The sequence below is a fragment of the Phacochoerus africanus genome, chromosome 8 (genome assembly GCF_016906955.1).
Source record: "Phacochoerus africanus isolate WHEZ1 chromosome 8, ROS_Pafr_v1, whole genome shotgun sequence".
Classification (NCBI taxonomy): Eukaryota; Metazoa; Chordata; class Mammalia; order Artiodactyla; family Suidae; genus Phacochoerus; species Phacochoerus africanus.
Window position 1 is genome coordinate 13,222,657 of NC_062551.1, and position 21,541 is coordinate 13,244,197.

The 21,541-nt window shown below is 43.6% G+C and overlaps 1 protein-coding gene and 1 long non-coding RNA gene across 3 annotated transcripts; one reads left to right on the plus strand and one right to left on the minus strand.

Moving 5' to 3' along the window:
* The first annotated feature begins 1 nt into the window (after position 1).
* Positions 2-21,414, plus strand: DDX19A (DEAD-box helicase 19A). 2 transcript variants are annotated; one of them, XM_047792692.1, is made up of 12 exons: positions 2-164; positions 2,917-2,965; positions 8,854-8,904; positions 10,860-10,995; positions 14,262-14,354; positions 16,552-16,654; positions 17,031-17,145; positions 17,930-18,107; positions 18,452-18,689; positions 19,858-20,020; positions 20,500-20,691; positions 21,123-21,414. In XM_047792692.1, the coding sequence occupies exons 1-12, from the start codon at positions 108-110 to the stop codon at positions 21,182-21,184; spliced, it is 1,437 nt and encodes a 478-aa protein (XP_047648648.1). In that variant the 5' UTR covers positions 2-107; the 3' UTR covers positions 21,185-21,414. The 2 variants fall into 2 exon arrangements, with proteins under 2 accessions (XP_047648648.1, XP_047648649.1); XM_047792693.1 differs by lacking the exons at positions 2-164; positions 2,917-2,965; positions 8,854-8,904 and adding an exon at positions 11,297-11,357 and having other exon boundaries at positions 10,855-10,995.
* Positions 3,854-17,968, minus strand: LOC125133959 (uncharacterized). Its single transcript, XR_007136534.1, has 2 exons — positions 17,908-17,968; positions 3,854-4,088 (listed from the first exon to the last, which is right to left on the minus strand). It is a non-coding gene; the product is annotated as an uncharacterized LOC125133959 (long non-coding RNA).
* Positions 21,415-21,541: the final 127 nt, after the last annotated feature.

Sequence of the window (21,541 nt, forward strand, 5' to 3'; positions counted from 1 at the left end):
GCTTCCGGTCCGCGAGAGTGTGGTTCTCGCGCTCCAACGGGATAAAGTCTGGTGCTGCTGCGCTTGCCGTGGTTGTTTTCGCGTGTCGGCCTTCCAAGTCCGGGAAAATGGCCACAGACTCGTGGGCGCTGGCAGTGGACGAACAGGAAGCGGCTGTGAAGTCGGTTAGTGTCTTCAGCTCCAGCAGGGGCGAACGTGACAGGGTAATAGGGCCCAAGCAAACCCTCTTTGGAGTCCAGGGAGCTCCCTGAGTTGGCCAGGCCCGTGACCCACACACCCGTAAGGTTTGCTGCGGGGAATCTTAGGCCTGATTTTCGGCTAAGGCTGAGAGACTCATATGGAGCCTTTTCTCTTGATCTGGGCCAGTTAAAGACTTTCATCCTATGGCAAATCTATCCCTGGCAGTATGCTCTTTTCCTGCATTGCACATTCTTCTAAGTGAGGATTGTAAGGAAAAGGCACATTTAGATGCTGATTCTTTTTTATCTGTTTTCGGAGTGATTCTGTGCTACTCTTACTAACATTTTTTAGATGTGTGCTTAATACTGTTGGCATTTTGTAGCACTTTGCAGAATAACAGATTCAGGTTTATATTTAGTGTTTCGATCTGTTGCAAACGTTGGGGGAAGGCACTACAAAATTGTTTCATTGGTGTATGAAGTGACGTTTAATGTCATTACTGGCTCTTTGATTAATGAATGAAAGTCCATTCAACGGGAAAGTAATTATAGTTTAGAAACTGTAACTTTATGTTCTTATCTCTAAGCTACATCTGTTTAGTGGTAATGGACTATTGATTTTAAGAATACAGGGTTGTCTGATTGTTTTTGTTTTTTGTAGTCTGAAATCTTATGTAACCTTTTAATTCTAAATTACATTTCTTCTCCAGTCATCCTTTATTGCTTTGGGAGGATTTTCAGTTTCTCAGCAGAAAGTTGAAATGGGCTAAATCCAGGAAAGAAGCTTTCAGTCTCGTTAGGAAGGCTAGAATGTGAGAAGTGCTGTGAAAATGGTGAGAAAAAATGTAATAAATGAACTCTGAGTGGGGAGAGAATGTTTATGAGTAGGAAAATCAGAGAAATTCCTTGTGAAGAAGTTTACGTTTGTGCTGGATAGTAGAGAATAATTAAGATGGAAATGAAAGTGAACAGCCGTTTAGAATGCACATAAGTGCTGGACTTCCATAGAGAACAGAAGTCAGAACTCATTTTTGCTGCGGCTTAAGGCTATTGGGTTGTAGTAGGAAGAGCGTAGAAAATAATGTAGAGTGTGTACTTTGGCCCTTAACTAAGAACTTAAAGAGGACAGCCTTTATTTGGCTGGTTTGGGATTTTTAAGGATACTGACAAGTTTGGATTTGAGAGCTGGCAAGATTTATTGGACTGCAAAGAATGGAATATTAGAAGTGATATCTAAAAGAAAGGAGATAATTGTGGAAGTTACTCTAACAGCCTGGAGATAGAGGGCCAATATTGAATGGTGAAAGTGAAGGTGAGGGGATAGATTCAAGATATAATTGTGGAGGTATAAAGATTTAGAAAAAAGAAGAGAAGGGAGATAAAGGCAAAGATTATTGTTTGCAACCTGGATCCCACAGGTAGTATTAATAATGTTCTAATAACAGGATTGGAGGAGTGGGAGGAAGGGCAGATTTGATATGTAGAGTGATGAGTTCAGGTTTGGCTGTTGTGAATTTGAGGTAAGGAGGACAACTTGGTAAGTACCTGTGTTGGGAGTCACCAGGAGGTATCTAGGTTCAGTGATTTCCTAGCGGGGGGTGGGGCGGTGAGCTTACAGGACCCAGCATGTAAGTATTCCCAGCTATGATTTATTACAATGAAAAGCAACATTAGCAAAAAGAAAAGGCCCATGTTGCAAAGTCCAGAGGCAACCAGGCACAAGCTTTCAGGAGTCCTCTCCCATTGGAGTCACAAACTCCACTTAATTCCTCTAGCCACAGATTGTAACAATACATATGAGGTGTTGTCAGGGAAACTTATTAGGGACTCAGTGCTCAGGGCTTTTATTGAGGGCCCATCACACAGTCATTCTTTGCCTAGCAGGTGCCAAAATTCCAGACTCCCAGTAGGAAAGATGTCATCATAAACCACATGTTTTTATAAACATAGTGAACCCCTTAGCGGTTCTGGGAATGGTAGGAGGCCTCTCAAAATCCAAGTAGCCAAGGGCCAGCTCTGCAAGCTGACTTCCTGAGGATAGCAGTCATACCTGCTGTGTTAACTCTTTTCTGTACAGTACCCATCAGGCATATATGGAAGTATGGCACTGGAGTTCAAGAGGAATCAGGTCAGATGTACAAAGTTGACAGCCACAAATAAATCGAAAAGTAGCATATAGGATATAATTCTGTACTCTAGAGTTTAAATCTCATATTAGCACCAGATCTTCCGTAAAAGACAGTTGACTGAGAATTGGTTTCAAATCTTTTTAAACCTACAATCCTAATGTAGTTGTGGTATTATGGCTAACACAGATATAAACATACTTGGTGTCTGATTTTAACCACTCTGCTTATTGGGTGGCTGGTGTAAGTTGATGTTTTAAAACATTGTTTCCTAGTAGTTGGGTAAGACCGTCCCTCATTTTTTTATTTTAGACTTGTGTACATTAGCTTAATAAGTGCACTTGACCCCTGAGCAATATGGGGGTTATGAGCCCCCAACTCACCCTGTAGTCAAAAATCTCCAAATAACTTACATTGCTCCTCCGTATATGTGGTCTCAAATCCTCGGATTCAGCCAGCCATGGGTTGAGTAATACTGTAGTATATATCCACGAATAAGTGGACCCTTGAAGTTCAGAACTGGTGTATGAAATAGAAAGGATCAGTTGTAATTCAAGTATTCAGTTACCAAATATCTCTGCTCTTAAGTGTTTCCTTTTATTCCCATTCAGATGAGTAATTTGCAGATTAAGGAAGAGAAAATCAAACCAGATACCAATGGTGAGTAACTACAAGCTACATGTGCATTTCTGCTCTGCGCTCTTAGTGACAATGTGGAAAGGAGCTTTCATTTAGCATATTTGCCGCATGTCAGCACCTGATTTGAAAGCAAGTAAATTCAGTTTCATTACTGATCAGGATAGATTAGTTTTCCATATTTTACCTGGCTTCTGACTCCTTAAAATCAAGACTCTGAAGTTCCCGTCGTGGCTCAGTGGTTAATGAACCCAACTAGTAACCATGAGGTTGCGGGTTTGATTCCTGGCCTTGCTCAGTGGGTTAGAGATCCAGCATTGCTGTGAGCTGTGGTGTAGGTTGCAGACGTGGCTCGGATCCCATGTTGCTCTGGCTGTGGTATAGGCCAGTAGCTGTAGCTCCGATTAGACCCCTAGCCTGGGAACCTCCATATGCCGCGGGTGTGGCCCCTGAAAAGAAAAAAAAGACAAAAAAAAAGTCAAGACTCACTATTGGATTGTACAGTCACTGTTCACTTAAAAATGTTTACTTTTTTTTATTTAGGTTTTTTTTTTTTCCTTGACTTTTTAGGGCCGCACCATGGCATAGGGAAGTTCCCAGGCTAGGGGTCGAATTGGAGCTGCAGCTGCCGTCCTACACCATAGCCACAGCAACGCCAGATCCTTAACTCCCTGATCAAGGCCAAAGATCAAACCTGAGTCCCCGTGGATACTAGCCAGGTTTGTTACCACTGAGCCGTGACAGGAACTCTCTAATTTAGTTTTTTGAAAGGTTAATCTGGGTTCAAATTTCAGAAATTATAGGCAGTTGAAAGGCCTCCTTCCCATCCTGGATCACCATTTACCCAGATTCCACTCCCCACCTGTATTAGTTTGCTAGAGCTTTTGTAACAAAGTATCACAAACTAGGTGGTTTAATAACAGAAATTTATTGTCTCATTTCTGGAGGCCAGAAGTGTGAGATCGAGGTGTCAGGTGCGTTAGTTCCTTCTGAATGTTGTAAGGAACAGTCTAGTCTGTGCCTCTTCCCAGCTTCTGATGGTTTGCTGGCCATCTTTGGCATTCCTTGGCTTGTAGGAATCTCTGCCATCAACACCTCTGCCAGTCTCGGCCTTCATCTTCACGTGGTGGTCTCCCCTTGTGCATATCTATGTCCAGAAGTCCCCATTTACTTACTTATTTATTTATTTATTTATTTATTTATTTATTTATTTTTGTCTTTTTGCCTTTTCTAGGGCTGTTCCCTCGACATATGGAGGTTCCCAGGCTAGGGGTCTAATCGGAGCTGTAGCTGCCAGGCTACACCAGAGCCACAGCAACACCAGATCCGAGCTGCGTCTGCGACCTACAGCATAGCTCATGGCAATGCCAGATGCTTAACCCACAGACCAAGGCCAGGGATCGAACCCGCAACCTCATGGTTCCTAGCCGGATTCGTTGCCGTTGTGCCAGGATGGGAACTCCCTAACCAGTCATCTTTTGACAGATAGTTGGTTTGGTCACATTCTTTTGCAGTTGTAAACAGTGCTTCATGGCACAACCATATGTGTATGCAAATATAAATTACCCCAAATGGATATCCATGGTCAAAGGTATATGCATTTGCAGTGTTTATCAGTATGTTCACAGTACCCCCTCTTGTAAGCATTATACCAATTTATACTTCTATCAGTAAAGCATGAGAGTGTTTCCCTATAGCCTCACCACAAAATACTTCATCAAAAAATCTCATAGGTAAAAAGTGGTAGATCAGTGTAATACATTTTAATTTGTGTTTCATGAGTAAGTTTGAATATTTTCATAAGTTTAAAGGAGTTTGTATTTCTTTTTCTATTAAGCTTTTTGTCTTTTTTCTAAATACAAAGAACTTCATACTCTAAGATTGTGATAGGGAGTTCCCATCATGGCTCAGTGATTCACAAACCCCGACTAGTATCCATGAGGACGAGGGTTCAATTCCTGGCCTTGCTCAGTGGGTTAAGGATCCAGCATTGCCATGAGCTATGCTATAGGCCAACAGCTGTAGCTCCCCTAGCCTGGGAACTTCCATGTGCTGCAAGTGCGGCCCTAAAAAAATATACATGTGGTGATAGAAGTTACCAGTACTTCATATTTTAACTCCAGTAGAAGTTGCTAATGCTTTTACCAGTTTTGTTTGTCTTTTGACATTTTTCTTGTGTATTTTTGCTCTGCAAACATTTTTACATAGCCAGATGTTTCAGTCTTTTACATGATTGTGTCTGGGTTTTGAGTCAGTTTTCATAGTTCAGTCTTTGATCCTTTTGGAATTTTTCGTGGTATGAATTGTGAGGTTTGGATACAAAGTGTTTTCTCTAGAATGTTTCACCTTTTAATTTCAAGATGACTATAATTTCTTTCATTGCCACTTTTGTAATATTTCATTTTTTCTCTCTAGTTTAAGATCCACCTATCCAGTATACTAAACTCTGTTTACTCATCTATCATATCAAGTTTCTTTCACATATTCATGTACCAGTACCATGTTCCTCATTGCTGGAGTATTATGACATGCTTTAATATCTGTGAGTGGGGACCCCAACTCGGTGATCTTTTTAGAGTCTTCCTGACTTTTCTTCCCTATTTTCCCTATGTATTCTTCTTCTTCTTCTTCTTTTTTTTTTTTTTTTTTTTGGCTGTGCCCATGGCATGCAGAAGTTCCCAGGCCAGGGATCGAACCCAAGCCACAGCAATTACAACTCTGTCCTTAATCCACTGCACCACCAGGGAACTCCTTCATATGTATTCTTTTAGAATTAACTTGACTGTTATAAGAAAAAGAATCTTGGTATTTCTTCTGTGACCATGTTGCATTTATAACTTAACATCTGTGGGCTACTGAGTTTATAAAAATTATGCCATGTCTTCCCATTTTTTCCAAATCCATTTTTGTGACCTTTAGGTTTTGGGGGGTTTTTTTTTTGTTTTGTTTTTTGTTCTTTTGTTTGGGGTTTTTTGTTTTGTTTTGCTTTGTTTTGTTGGCCATGCCCAAGCTTTCTGGACCAGGGATCAAACTTAAGCCACAGTAGTGACAACACTGAATCCTTAATGACTAAGCTACCAGGGAAGTCCTTTAGGAATATTTTAATGACCATAGAATATGTGATATTCCCTCTTTCATTTCTATTACTGGTGGTATGTTCTTTCTCTTATTTATGAGTCTACCTAAAGACTTAAAATTTTTGTTTTTCTTTTTTAGCTTTTCAAGGCAGTGTTAATTTTCTTCAGTGTTTGTCTTTTATGTTATTGATTTCTTTTTTTCTTTTTTTGCTTTTTAGGGCCACACCTGCAGCATATGGAGGTTCCCAGGCTAGGGGTCAAATCGGAACTGTAGCCGCCAGACTACACCACAGCCACAGCAACACTGGATCTAAGCTGTGTCTGCGACCTACACCACAGCACACAGCAACGCCAGATCTCTAACCAACTGAGCAAGGCCAGGGATCGAATCTGCATCCTCGTGGATATTAGTTTTGTTACCACTGACCCACAACAGGAACTCTGGTCATGGATAATTTAGAAGTGTGTTGTTTAATTTCTAAATATTGGGGGGTAGGTTCTAAATATCTTATTAATTTTTAATATAACTGGGGTTTTTTTTTGGGGGGGGTTGTCTTTTTAAGGCCATGGCATATGGAAGTTCCGTGGGTAGGGGTCAGATTGGTGCTGCACCTGCCAGCTATACTACAGCCACAGCAATGCCAGCTCTAAGTTGCATCTGCAGCTTAAGGCAACTCTGGATCCTTAACCCGCTGAACAGGGCCAGGGATTGAACCTGCATCCTCATGGATACTAGTCAATGTTTGTTACCACTAAGCCACAGTGGGAACTGCTATAATTGCATTTTGATCAGAAACCATCAAATATAATTCTGCATTTATGGGGTATAGTGTCCGTTAAATGTCAATTAGGCCAATGTTATTGATAGTGTTGCTCAGATCTTTATATCTTGATTTTTTGTTTCTTTGCTTTGTGGTCTAGTTCTTTCAGTTGTTGAAAGAGAAGTGTTAAAATTTCAAACTGCAATTATGGAATAGTCTATTTCTCTCTTTAATTTTGTCAGTTTTGGCCTCCGGTGTTTTGTAGATCTCTTGCCAGGTATATGACATTTATTTCTCTTGATAATCAGACCCTTTTATTTAAAATATCCTGCTTTATCTGGTGGTGCTTTTGGTCTTAAAATCTGCATTACTTGAGCCACTCCAGCCTTCGTATGCTTAGTGGTTGCATGATGTATCTCTTTCCATCTGCTGACTTTCAACTTACTGGTGTCTTTTTTTTTTTTTTCTTTTTAAATGGCCACACCCATGGCATGCAGAAGTTCCCTGGCCAGGGGTTGAATCTTTGCCACAGTAGCAACCTGAGCCACTACAGAGACAATGTCAGCTCCTTTACCTGCTGTACCACAAGGCAACACCTATCTTTATATTTAAGATGTGCCTCCTGTAGGAGTATAGTCTGTAAAAACTTTGAATCATTGTGTTGTATAACTGACATTAATATACTACTGTAAATCAACTATACTTCAGTTAAATAAATAAATAGTAAGGTGTGCCTTTTGTAGACAGCTAATAGTTGGATCTTGCTTTTTTATCCATTCTAATAATCTGTCTTTTAGTTTCAGTATTTTCTCCATTTACATTTAATGTGATTATTGATGTAGTTGGGTTTAGGTTAGCTATTTTTCTGTTTGATTTCTGTTTTTCCCCTATTTTGTTTTTCTGCCCCTTTTCCTGCCTTCTTTTGGATTGAGTTCCATTATTAAACTATTTATGGTTTTCTTAGCTTTATCTCTTTGCATTATTTTATGAGTGTTTTAAAGTTTTCTTCATATAAGTCTCACATTTTTTTTATAACTAGTCTAGTTCCAGTTGTGGCATTTTATGTTTTTAGTTGCTCTTATAAATATGATTTTTTTCATTTATATCTGTGTATTTATAAAAGCTAGTGCTCTCTGTTTATTTTGTACCTAGCTCTTTTATTTTTTTACTGAGATATCTTGTTTTGTGGGTTTTTTTTTTTTTTTTTTTTGCTGCCCCACAGCATATAGAGTGCCCAGGCCACTGGGCAAGGGATCAGATCTGAGCCATAATCTCAACCTAAGCCTCAGCTGCAGCAATGACAGCTCCCTAACCCACTGTGCCAGGCCAGGATCGAAGCCACGTCCCAGCTCTCCCAAGACACTGCCAATGCTGTTGCACCACAGTGTGAGCTCCTGTAGTCATTTTTAAGTTGATACTCTTAGTCCTATGGGTTTACAATCATATATTCTCCACAAAGTCATCATTTTATTTCTTCCTTTTAACTTTTAATACATCTGTTTTCTTTCTCACTTCTAATTTTGTCTGCTACCAAAATGCTGTTGTTTTGGTTTTTGGTTTGTTTGTTGGTGTTTTTTTTTTCCTCTTTAGGGACCCACACGTGGCATATGGAAGTTCCCAGGCTAGGGGTCCAATCAGAGCTATAGCCACCAGCCTACACCACAAACACAGCAACAGAGGATCTGAGCCGAATCTGTAACCTACACCACAGTTCATGGCAACACCGGATCCTTAACCCACTGAGCAAGGCCAGGCATTGAACCTGCGTCCTCATGGATACTAGTTGGAATCGTTACCACCAAACCACAACGGGAACTCCCAATGCTGTATTTTAAATTAGGATAAGTAAATCAGCAATGACATATTTTGATCACTTTGAAGTCAGCCAGTATTTTTAGAAACATGAAATTTTCTTATGCACTAAACTTCTTAGGAATGAAAATCTGTTAAACATAAAGAAACACCAAATATTTACATTTTGATCACTTAAATAAGGTTTGATGTTTATCTTAGCCAGTCTTTTGAGTGGATTGATACTTGCCTTTCTGATTATGATAACTGTTTTCTTGTGTAGGTGTTATCAAAGCCAGTTCCACTCCAGAGAAAACAGATGAAGAAGAGAAAGGTAACTACTCTTTGAAACCCTATAGCAAGAAACATAGCATCACCCAAGACATGAAACGCCTCTCTGGAGCCAGAGGCACTCTGAGTTACAAGAACAAGGAGATGAGAGGAATCAGCAATGAGATTGAGATCAAAGGAGAAGCCAAAGAGAGTGGTAGCCTAGAAACCAGAAGAAGGGAGTGTTTCAGAAGTAGGGAGTAATATGTAAGTAATGAGTTGGTTAAGAGAGCTAAAAATTGACCATTTGGTTGATTTATTATTATTTTTAATGTTTTCCATGAAATATTTTTCTTTTCTTTTTTTTTTAATTTATATTTATTTATTTATTTATTTTGCTTTTTAGGGCTGTACCAGCGGCATACGGAGGTTCCCAGGCTAGGGGGCAAATTGGAGCTACAGCTGCTGGTCTTTGTCACAGCCACAGCAGTGCAGGATCTGGGCCTCATCTGTGACCTACACCACAGCTCACGGCAACGCCAGATCCTTAACTCACTGAGTGGGGCCAGGGATCGAACCTGCAACCTCAGGTTTCCTGGTCAGATTTGTTTCTTCTGCGCCACAATGGGAACTCCTCATTTGGTTGATTTAGAGTGTAGGAATCACTGATGAGCTTGGAAAGGGCTATTGCGGTCAAGTGGGGAGGTTAAATTTATTTTTTTCTTTTTAGGGCCATATCCATGGTATATGGAAGTTCCCAGGCTAGGGGTTGAATTGGATCTGTAGCTGCCAGCCTACACCACAGCCACAGCAATGCTAGATCTGAGCTGCATCTGCAGCCTACACTGCCGCTTACAACAATACCAGATCCTTAACCCACTGAGTGATGCCAGGGATCAAACTAGCATCCTCATAGACACTATGTGGGGTTCTTAACCCGCTGAGCCACAATGGGAACTCCCTGAGGTTAAATTTAACAACCTATTCAAGGAGTCCCCTGGTGACTCAGTGGGTTAAGGATCCAGTGTTGTCACTGCTGTGGTACGAGTTTGATCCCTGGCCTAGGAACTTGCACAAGTGGCAGGCATGGCCAAAAAAAACCTATTTAGTATATATTCCGCAGAGAAGGGGAGAAGAGGAAATGGAGATGTGAGTATATACAGCCCTGTCAGGGAATGTTCCATAAAGAGGAGCAGAGCATCGGGGAAGTAACTGGATGGGGACATGGGGTAAAGAAGGAAGGAGATTATGATGGGAGTTGTTAAAACATACATGCTTGTGGCAATCATCCAGTCAAGGGGGAGACGGGTCATTGCTGGGAGAAATATCTTTGTTGGCAAGAGGGATGGGGCCTTTTGTACAAGTAGGGGGTTAGCCTCCGGGGCATAGCTGTCCGTCTTCAGTTACAGCAGGGAAGGTGCAGGGCATGCACTCCAGCGCAGGTAGGTGTGTCTGTTGTCACAGCAGTGTGTGAAGATGCTTCTGATTTTGTTCATTTCTCAGCGAAGTGAGTAGCAGGGTCATCAGATGAGTGAGAATGTGGAGGGGTTAGGCGTGGAAGAGAGAAGTGTGGGTGGGTGGCATATAGAACTGTAAAGACTTGCCAGGCAACTTAAGGCCTGCTTGAGTCCAGCGGTCAAGACCTGGGAGTTCCTGTCGTGGCACAGCAGAAACGAATCTGACTAGGAACCATGAGGTTGTGGGTTCAATCCCTGGCCCCGCTCAGTGGGTTAAGGATCTGGTGTTGCTGTGAGCTGTGGTGTAGGTCACAGAGGTGGCTCAGATCCCATGTGGCTGTGGCTGTGGAGGTTCCCTAGCCTGGGAACCCCCGTATGCTGCGGATGCGGCCATAGAAAGCAAAAAAGAAAAAAAAAAAGAGTTTCAAGACCTTAAGGGTGTGATTGTGTTTTCCTCCCCCCTTGCTGGGCCACCCTAGGGTGGGTGCAGACATGGGGAGAGAGGTTTCACAAGGGTGGGGTTTGCCTGAAGTATAAAGGTCTACTGGTTTTTTGCTGACAGAGGACAGAGCTGCCCAGTCCTTACTCAACAAGCTGATCAGAAGCAACCTTGTCGATAACACCAACCAGGTGGAAGTCCTGCAGCGGGATCCCAACTCCCCGCTGTACTCAGTGAAGTCCTTTGAGGAGCTTCGACTGTGAGTATCCATTTCTTTGAACAGCTATTCCTTGCTAGTCCCTCCTTTGTAAGATTTAGCTTCTCTGAGGTCTTGTGGAAATTTTATGTTCTACTTTTATTTTTTTTAAATCTTGATGTATTATTTCCTTTCTTTGACTAGTTGATAATTCACACGATTCAAAAGTTTAAAAGTATGAAAAAGTGATGGTCTCCCTCCCATCCTTGTCTCTCAGCTACCCAATTCTCCTCTTGGTAGGGATTTTTAAATGCCGCAAATTTATTCATCATAGCTGAAAGTCTTTTTTCTTTTATGCTCTTAGAACTTTCAATAAAATATTGGCTGACAGGTGATTTCTGGATGTCAGGAACATTTCTTATTAGGTAAGCCCTTTTGTTAGACTATAGGGTTTACAGTGTTAAGAACAGTTTATCTGCTTTTATAAAATCTGTCCAAAAAGCCTGTGTAGGATTCCCAGTACCTAGAGTGGAAAGCAGCCTTCAGTATTCCAGAATTTTTTTAAAAATCCGGAACCCAGGGAGTTCCTGTTGTGGCACAGCGGAAACAAATCTCTCTAGGAACCATGAGGTTGAGGGTTCCATCCCTGGCCTCGCTCAGTGGATTAAGGATTGAGCATTGCCGTGAGCTATGGTGTAGGTCGCAGACAAGGCTCAGATCTGATGTGGCTGTGGCTGTGGCTGACAGCTGTAGCTCCGATTAGACCCCTAGCCTGGGAACCTCCATATGCTGTAGGTATAGCTCTAAAAAGCAAAAAAGCAAAAAAAAAAAAAAAAAACCCAAATCCAGAACCCAGAATTAAGGAAGTCTTAAGGGTGCACATTTATGGTACTTTGTCCTAAGAATGACTTCTAACTTGTCCTTATTTATTTTATTTTTTTATGATTGCACCTGTGGCTTATTAAAAGTTCCTGGGCTAGGGATTGAATCTGAGTCACAGCTGTGACCTGTGCCAAAGCTGTGGCAGCACCAGATCCCTTAACCCGCTGTGTCGGGCCAGGAATTGAACCTGTACCTCCACAGTGGCGTATGGTACTGTAGTTAGATTCTTTTTTTTTCTCTTTTTCTTTTTTGGCCTCCTTGCCCCATACGGAGTTTCCGGGTCAGGGATCAGATCCCACCTGCATTTGCTGTGTATGCTGCAGCTGCAGCAATGCTGGCTCCTTAACCTGCTGTGCCAGGCTGGGATTAAACCTGCATCTTAGTGCTCCAGAGATACTGCTGATCCTGTTGTATCACAGGGGAAACTCAGATTCTTAGCCCAGTGCTCCACGGTGGAAACTCCAAACATGTCTTTATTTTAAACATGTAATTTCGTACCAAGTTTTTTGTTTACTTCAGTAAGTTAGTAAAGAGGTATTTACGGGTCATTGGTTTATGTACATGACACTGTGCTGGGTGCTATGAGTAACACAAACCATAGTATCATTCTTGCTGCCTACCAGGACCCAAATCATAGAAAAGCTGTGAAAAACAAAGTGCTGGATGAAATGGATTCCTTGCCTTTATTCAGCAAAATCTATCTTATGCCCTCTGTGGGCAAATTGGGGCCACATTCCTGCCAACTCTTGCCACTGCTTTAGAGTAAGAGACACCTAAAATAGAGCTGGAGTTCCCACTGTGGCACAGTGGGTTAAGAATCTGACTGCTGTGGCCCGGGTTGCTGCAGAGATGCAAGTTGCATTTCCATCCCTTAGAGTGGGTTAAAAGGGTCCATCATTGCCTTGGCCTGGGAACTTCCATATGCCACAGGTGCGGCACTTAAAAAAATAAATAAAATAAAAACTAAGATAAAAGAGGTAACAAGAACCAAATCAAGTTGTTAATGAAGCAATAACTAAGAACAAGGTTTTTAAAGTTTGGCTTTTTCAATATATTCAGGAAGTTTTACTTTTCTATGTGTATTTTCTCTGTCAAGGGTGTTTTTTTCAGCAAATCTGTCATCTCTGTTTCTGTTCATAAACTGTCAGGGCAGCTAGATGTGCTATGACAGTTTGCTTTTCCAAGTATCGGTGTTTTGTTTTTTTTCCTAAGTTCCTTTCATTTAAGACCTGGACCTCTCAAGTCAACCAGTGATGAATTCCTCTTTGAAAAAGCAAGTTCTTTCTGATTTAATTGTTAGTAGCCAAAGGAAACGAACAAAACCTAGGTCACCTAATACACTTGGTCTCATTTGTACTGAAAAGATCTTCAAGATAAAAGAAAAATAATGAGCCACTGAAAGTTTTTGGATCACCGAGTCCTCTTTTAGTAGTGACTTTTGTTTCCTTGGCAATCAAACCAGAATCTGTTAAGCTTCACATCCTTTTCTTCCAAATGGAAGTATGTTACTTTTCCAAGTTCTTTGTGTCTGAAAACCACCATGTGCCAGAAGAATTGCCTTTTAGAGAGCGTGTTAAACTGTAAGGAAGGCTTAGAGAACAGTCTTTACTTGGTTTGACTTTTCTCAGAAACAATCTGGTGTGATTTTTGCTTAACATCTTGTCAATTTAGAGGTAGCAGAGAGCTTATTGTAAATGTGCTATAATTGTAAATCAGCTATAATGGAAAAAATAAAAAGCGTAAATAAATGTGCCGTAAGAGCAACTTTAACTGATAGTTGTTGTGTATCTATTTATACAAGAAGTTGGTGCTTCTCTAGTCTTGATTTTGACTGGACATACTAAGTAAATCTGACCATTTGTGAAGTTCAGTATAATACTGAATTCCTTTTACCTATTTACTAGAAACTGGCTAAATCCGTTTTCTACCTCTCCATTTTCCTGAGTTCTTGCACAACTGGCTCTGGAAGGCCCAGGGAATACAAAATGACTGTGGCTCAATTGGAGCATCCTCAAATGAAACCAAAATACCATTCTCTAAAGGGACTTCCTTATCTTAGCACTGTAGTAAGCAGCGTTTATTTTTAGATATATCTTTTGTAATTTATTTTATTCTGTGAATTAATAAGTACCATTCTTACAGTATCCAGGGAATGCTTGTCATCCAAGGCCAATGAAATCTGTGGGTCTCCTGAAAAGATGAATTTCTTCAAGAAAGGAAACTAGCCTGGATTTTATAAATTGCATAATAGTTTCAGATTCTGACTTAGTAGAGGAAGATGTTGGTTTTGTTTTGTTTTAGATATATATTTTTAAGGCATGGGAAAATATATCTGACAGAGATAGGCAGTATTATTCTTTAGTAGCTATAGGGAAAAATAAAATTCTAGGCCCTTCAAACAATTTCAACAACTAGGAATCCATCCTTTCTCTCCCTGGCCTCTTTAGGAAACCACAGCTTCTCCAGGGAGTCTATGCCATGGGCTTCAATCGACCATCCAAGATACAAGAGAATGCGTTACCCATGATGCTTGCTGAGCCGTAAGTATACAGACCCAGTGCACCTCTTCAGAATTGAGTTTAACGTCTTCCACCAAGAGCTGTAGTGTTCTTGAGCACAGGATGGGCCTTTAGAGGCAACATGCTTCTATAGGGAAACAGCTTGGACAGATGCAGAGATAGTCAAATGCAATTCAGTACAGTTTCTGCCCTTTCCACTTAATAAGAACTGATACAGTTAGTGCTGTTATTTTGTGCAGTTTTTTTTTTTTTTTGTCTTTTTGCCATTTCTTGGACCGCTCCCACGGAATATGGAGGTTCCCAGGCTAGGGGTCGAATCGGAGCTGTAGCTGCCAGCCTACGCCAGAGCCACAGCAACGCGGGATCCGAGCCGCGTCTGCAACCTACACCACAGCTCATGGCAATGCTGGATCCTTAACCCACTGAGCAAGGCCAGGGACCAAACCCACAACCTCATGGTTCCTAGTCGGATTCGTTAACCACTGCTCCACGACGGGAACTCCTATTTTGTGCAGTTTTTAAAACTTTTTTTTTTCTTTTTTCTTTTTAGGGCTGTACCTGTGGCATGTGGCATATGGAAGTTCCCAGGCTAGGGATCCAATTAGAACTACAGCTGCCAGCCTATGCCACAGCCACAGGAATGTGGGATCCAAGCCGCATCTGCAACCTGCACCACAGGTCACGGCAATGCCGGATCCTTAACCCATTGAGCGAGGCCAGGGATCAAACCCAAACCCTCATAGATACTAGTCAGGTTCGTTACTGCTGAGCCATGACAGGAACTCCTTTAAAACTATATTTAAAAAAATAATTTTGGCCCTCAAAAAGCAAAAGCAAGAAAAAAAATTCTTTTGAGATTTTTGAGATCTGCAAAAAGGTTTCAGGAGCAATACCAGGAACATCTCAGTAACCCAATCCTGCCGAGAGAGAAAGCTTTGTTATTCTAGCTGACATTTGAAGCCCCCGAGTAGCTCTCTCCATTCTCAGCCCCCTCCCCCACGCAGATGAGTGTCATCTTGAAGTGGGTGGTCATTCTTTCATGTTTCTTTATCCTTTACTACATATCTGTGTATTCCTAAGGATCTAAAGGGTACATATCTTTAAACCTGAGATAAACAGTATCATACTTTATGTAACAACGTTTTTCATTCAGTTTCTTTTTTTTTTTTTTTCTGCCAACTCACAGCATATTGGAGTTGCAGGGTCACGGGTCAGATCCAAGCCACAAATGCGACCTATACCACAGCTGTGGCTATGCTAGATCCTTAACCCATTGTGCTGAGCCAGGAATCAAACCTGCATCCTAGTTCTTCCAAGACACCACCAATCCTCTTGTGCCACAACGGGAACTCCTATTATTATTATTAGTATTATCTTTACTGATATAATGCCACTTATTTCCACAACATTGGGTTACATGAAGCAAAATGTGGACGTTCCCTCTAAAGCATTTGACTTGATATCTTAATACTTTCCATAAAAGATGAGACGAGGTAATGCACAGAAGCAGCCACGTCCTGGAGACACATTATGGCTCAGCAGAAAATGTCCCAGGGATTTGTCTGGGTAGATCTTACTCTGCAGTCAATTTCTATGGGCCCCTTGGGGTTGCAAAACCAGGGCACTCTGGCTGTGTTAGAGTCTGAGGATTTCTTTGTTGAGCCTATCTAAAGGAATCTTCATTTCCCTTAATACTTAAGCAGGTTTTTAAACAATATATAAAAAATTATCATTGTGCTCAATGTAGAAAACCTGGATAATAGGAAGTTCCTACGTGGCACACCATATTAAGGATCAAGCGTTGGCGTAGCTGTGCCTCAGGTCATAACTATGGTATGGATTTGATCCCTGGCCCAGGAACTTCCACATGCCATGGGTGTGGCCAAAAAATAGAAAAAGAAAACCTGGATAATAGACGCATAAAGAGGAAAATTCGGAGTTCCCGTCGTGGCACAGGATCCAGAGTCGCCATGAGCTGTGGTGTAGGTCGCAGACCTGGCTCAGATCCTGCGTTGCTGTGGCTCTGGCGTAGGCTGGCAGCTACAGCTCCAATTAGACCCCTAGCCTGGGAAACTCCATATGCCGTGGGAGCAGCCTAAGAAATGGCAAAAAGACAAAAAAAAGGAAAACTCCTATTCATACCACCCAGAAAGAACATTTGGACAGTTGATTTTTTTTTAACCAATATAATTTTCATTTCTGCTCTTCTTTGATTCAGCCCACAGAACCTGATTGCCCAGTCTCAGTCTGGTACAGGTAAAACAGCTGCCTTCGTCCTGGCCATGCTCAGCCGGGTGGAACCAGCAGAGAGATACCCCCAGGTGAGAGCTGGGGAATCCTGGGGCCTTGGCTGGCTTGAACTGAGAAGGGCAGCGCCATCTGGTGGGGTTTGAGGAGGGTGCCCCTGGTGGAGCCTGAATGCTTCTGATGCCTCAAAGTTGCTCACGCAGAGCCCAGTAGCACACCAGGCCCTGATGTGGGTAGAATTAATTTGGAAGCAGCACCCTTAAACAGTGGCTTCTGAAGGCATCTGCCAAGCCAGGGAAGGCTCCATACAGAAGGCTACCATTTGCAACTGACAAGTGGGCCTGGTTGCCTATTCAAGTGGTAATGACATCAGTATACTTGTTGCTTTAGAGCTTGTTGTCTGTTACTACGAGGCTCTCCTAAATTCATCCTCTGTGATCTGCCTGTCAGTGTCTGTGCCTCTCCCCAACATATGAACTGGCGCTTCAAACAGGAAAAGTAATTGAGCAGATGGGCAAATTTCACCCTGAACTAAAGCTTGCTTATGCTGTTCGAGGCAATAAATGTGAGTATGCATTAGTAATTTTGTTAGATGGCTGTATCATTTCAGCTCCCACCAGCTAGAATTTAAGAGTAATATGTTTTTTAAATCAAAGAGAACTTGGGAGTTCCCGTCGTGGCTCAGTGGTTAACGAATCTAACTAGGAACCATGAGGTTGCAGGTTCGATCCCTGGCCTCACTCAGTGGATTAAGGATCTTGTATTGTCGTGAGCTGAGGTGTAGGTCACAGACCTGGCTCGGATCCCGATTTGCTGTGGCTGTGGCGTAGGCTGGCGGTTATAGTTCTGATTAGACACCTAGCCTGGGAACCTCCATATGCCATGGGTTCGGCCCTAGAAAAAGACACAAAAAAAGTAAATCAAAGAGAACTTGTACCTAGAAAAAAATGTCTACACAATTAGAATGTCAAACAAATCAAAATCATTGGGCCAGTATTCTAGGACTCAGATCTACCACTTTACAAGGAAATCAGTGAACTGTGAGTGAAGGGATGGTATTAGAAGAATGAGTAATGCTAACGAAAAAGAACTGCATGATGGTGAACTACAGCAGACGATAGGAAAGGGGAAACTAACAATCAGGGTGGGTACACATTTAATCCTGAAAACAATGCAATGGGATAGGTGTGGTTAAACCCCTTTTATAGAACACAAAACTCTTGGGTAATACTCCTATGTTTTGACATCTGGAATTAACTTCTTCTAGCTGTGGAAGAATGGGCAAGGCTTTGACTTCCAAAACTGGTTTAGCTATGGAAATACTCACGGAATACATCTTGTCTCCACAGTGGAAAGAGGTCAGAAGATCAGTGAGCACATTGTCATTGGCACCCCTGGGACCGTTCTGGACTGGTGCTCCAAGCTCAAGTTCATTGACCCCAAGAAGATCAAGGTGTTTGTTCTGGATGAGGCAGACGTGATGATAGCTACTCAGGGCCACCAAGACCAGAGCATCCGCATCCAGAGGTAGGAGCTCTTGGGCCAGGAGGAACTTCTCCTCAGCCTCCTGATCTGCAGCCTCTTCTCCTTTCACTTCACACTCCTCTTCTTGCTCCAGCTAGGTGCTTACTGCTTTCAGGGGCATCCGGTTTGAGGCCCATTCCATGTCAGAAATGACCATACCCCCAGCCTGGGCTGAGGAAGGAGACTTAGGGGACTCCTAACACCACCCGGGCCTGCCCCACACCTGCTCCTCGATGTGCCACCCTCCTGGGGACGTAGATCCCCAAGCTGGGGGAGGCTGTGCTCCTGTTCCTTCCAGAGAAACGCTCGGTCGGGGTCATGCCCAACACCTGGGCCCTCCCTTGCAGGATGCTGCCCAGAAACTGCCAGATGCTGCTTTTCTCTGCCACCTTCGAAGACTCTGTCTGGAAGTTTGCCCAGAAAGTGGTCCCAGACCCAAATATCATCAAACTGAAGCGTGAGGAGGAGACACTGGACACCATCAAGCAGTATTATGTCCTGTGCAATAACAGAGACGAGAAGTTCCAGGCCTTGTGTAACCTGTACGGAGCCATCACCATTGCTCAAGCCATGATCTTCTGCCATGTGAGTAGCACCAGCAGCAGCAGCACCAGCAGCAGCAGCAGCAGCAGCAGGAGGGAGAGGCCTGTGGGGGGTGGAGCTCCATGAAGGGTGTGGCCCCGCCCCCAGCCTCTCTGCTGGATGGAAAGGCAATGGTTTGTGATGAAGATGTAAAAAACAATTTCTTAGTATTCTGAGGTATATGCAAAGTCTAAGCATAGAGCCCCGTGGACTTTATATTATTTGTAGGTTATATATTCGAAAACACAAGTGGATTAACTGATATTTGTAGAAAAAAAGAAACTAAACAAGATGGTTAGAAAATTAATAGAAAAGAAGTAACTTTCCAATCTCAAACACAAACATGTAGACCTGTTTATAATAGCCAGAAATTTTCTTCAGGATTAAGTACTTAAGATCACTGAAGAAAACATCAAAATGCTGTTAAGGGACTCAAGAATAAGATAGCTCTTAGCTGTGATACTGGAATACTTGTAAATTAAAAAAATTTCTTTTAGGAGTTCCCTTGTCACACAGTGAATTAAGTTGTCACTGTTATGGTTTGGGTCACTGCAATGGCCTGGGTTTGATCCTTGGCTCTGGAACTTCCATGTGCCATGGGTGTGGCCAAAAAATTTTAAAAATTAAAAAATAAAGTCAGTTGTTCATATCAGGACACCTCCTTTCTTGAAGAGACCAGGCTAATAGTAGTCTTTAGAATTTCTCTGATCTTCCCCCCTTGGTATTATGTAAAAGTTAAGTAGTTTTCAGAGATTATCACCCAGGTGACAGGTTACTTCCTTTTATATCACATCATGTTCACAGTTTTAGGGAAGTTAACTCTTTACTGCTAAGTTTTAGTAGAGTCTTCAAGATCAAAAATCTTTTCTTAATGGAGTTCCCATCGTGGCTCAGCGGAAACGAATCTGACTAGTATCCATAGGGATGTAGGTTTGATCCCTGGCCTTGCTCAGTGGGTTAGGGTTCCCGAGTTGCTATGAGCTGTGTTGTAGGTCGCAGATGAGGCTCAGATCCTGCATTGCTGTGGCTGTTGCCTAGGCCGGTGGCTACAGCTGCAGTTCGATTCCTAGCCTGGGAACCTCTATGTGCCGTGGGTGCAGCCCTAAAAAGACCAAAAAAATTTTTTTTCCTTAAGATACTTTTCACTTCTCCAATGTTTTCTCCCTCCCAGACCCGCAAAACAGCGAGTTGGCTGGCAGCAGAGCTCTCAAAAGAAGGCCACCAGGTGGCTCTGCTGAGTGGCGAAATGGTGGTGGAACAGAGGGCTGCAGTGATTGAGCGCTTCCGAGAGGGCAAAGAGAAGGTTCTGGTCACCACCAACGTGTGTGCCCGCGGTGAGCACAGATTGTGTGCGGCTCTGCCCGGCTCAGGCTCGGGGTAGAGCGAGAGATCCCCCTGTGCGGGGCGCTCCGGTGGTTTGGGGGCGACCCCGTGGGCTTGGGGGCGGCGGCGTTTTCTCGGAGAGCCTGTCTGGATTCCCTCAGCAGATGAGGATGTTCACAGAAGCCAGGCGTCCTGACCGGGTGGCTCTTTAGAAGGGCACCTGCTCCTCTTGGGGCCCCAGCAAGGCTTTAGCTGCTCTCCAGATGCTGGTATCCAGCCGCGGCTCTCTGACTGACTTGGCCTTTGGTCAGCACCTGCTGAAGTTCGGTCCTCTCCCTGGGGGCTCTGCGACCTGCCCCTTTGTCCAAAGCCCAGAGCCGGCCTGTCCCAGACCCTCCTTCCACCCGAGGTTGGGGAGAGTAGGCCTGACGGTGGGCGGCGGTGATTTCTGTCTCCCGTCCTTTCTCCTCTCCCCCCGTCCTTCGTGCAGGAATCGATGTCGAACAGGTGTCCGTCGTCATCAACTTTGACCTGCCCGTGGACAAGGACGGGAACCCGGACAACGAGACCTACCTGCACCGGATCGGGCGCACCGGCCGCTTTGGCAAGAGGGGCCTGGCGGTGAACATGGTGGACAGCAAGCACAGCATGAACATCCTCAACAGGATCCAGGAGCATTTCAGTGAGTCCCCAGCCGTGTCCCTACCGGGCCCTCACCTCACAGGGCCGAGGGCAAGGGGGTAGAGGCGGGGGGAAGGTTTCCCCGGGGCCCCGAGAGAGGCCCTTGTCCCCGTCGCACTCCTGTCCTTCCCTCCAACTCAGAAGCTCACCAAGGGCACAGCTGGAGAGTTCGGGGCTCGGGGACTTGAACGACAGCGCCCCCCGGCCAGGCTGAGGGGCCTGGGGCTCTGACCCTCCTTGCCGTCCACGTCCCTCGCTCAGTCACCGGAAGCCTCTGGGGTTCCGTGAAGGACCACTGTGGCCAGAGGCCTGGCATGTCCCTAGGCGGGGGACCTGTTTCCTCCCTCCCTGCTGTGCTGTCCCCTCCCTTGGGGGTGTGTCTCCATGTGTCCCCACGTTGATCTCTCTTTGAATTCTCTTTGGTTCCCCCAGACAAGAAAATAGAAAGACTGGACACGGATGATTTGGACGAGATTGAGAAAATAGCCAACTGAGGAGCTCCAGCCGTCACTGGTGCCCGCACTTGGCGCTCCCCCTGCACGGGACACTAGTGCTCATGGCCGAGCCTGGGCAGTCACCACAGAGACGAAGCAGGCACGGATAGCGAGAAACTACCTACCTCATTTAAATTACGTTTGGACTTGGCAAAAATTGTGCAAATGATGGGGAAGGTAGACCAAAAAGTTTGCATTATAAAAAAATGTAATCCTTTCCCCCACCCGTCCCTTTTTGTCTGTACTCGCAGTCTTTGGGAGTTCCTGGACCAGGGGTGGACCCTGCACCACAGCAGCAGCCCAAGCCACTGCAGTGGCAACTCCAGATCCTCAACCCACTACACCACAGGGAACTCC

Bases quoted from the DNA above. Each gene is read 5' to 3' on its own strand.
- DDX19A (XM_047792692.1), top strand. From the start codon at position 108: ATGGCCACAGACTCGTGGGCGCTGGCAGTGGACGAACAGGAAGCGGCT. The intron at 165-2,916 runs GTTAGTGTCTTC...ATTCCCATTCAG, and splicing joins AGGAAGCGGCTGTGAAGTCG to ATGAGTAATTTGCAGATTAA. The intron at 20,021-20,499 runs GTGAGCACAGAT...TCCTTCGTGCAG, and splicing joins CACCAACGTGTGTGCCCGCG to GAATCGATGTCGAACAGGTG.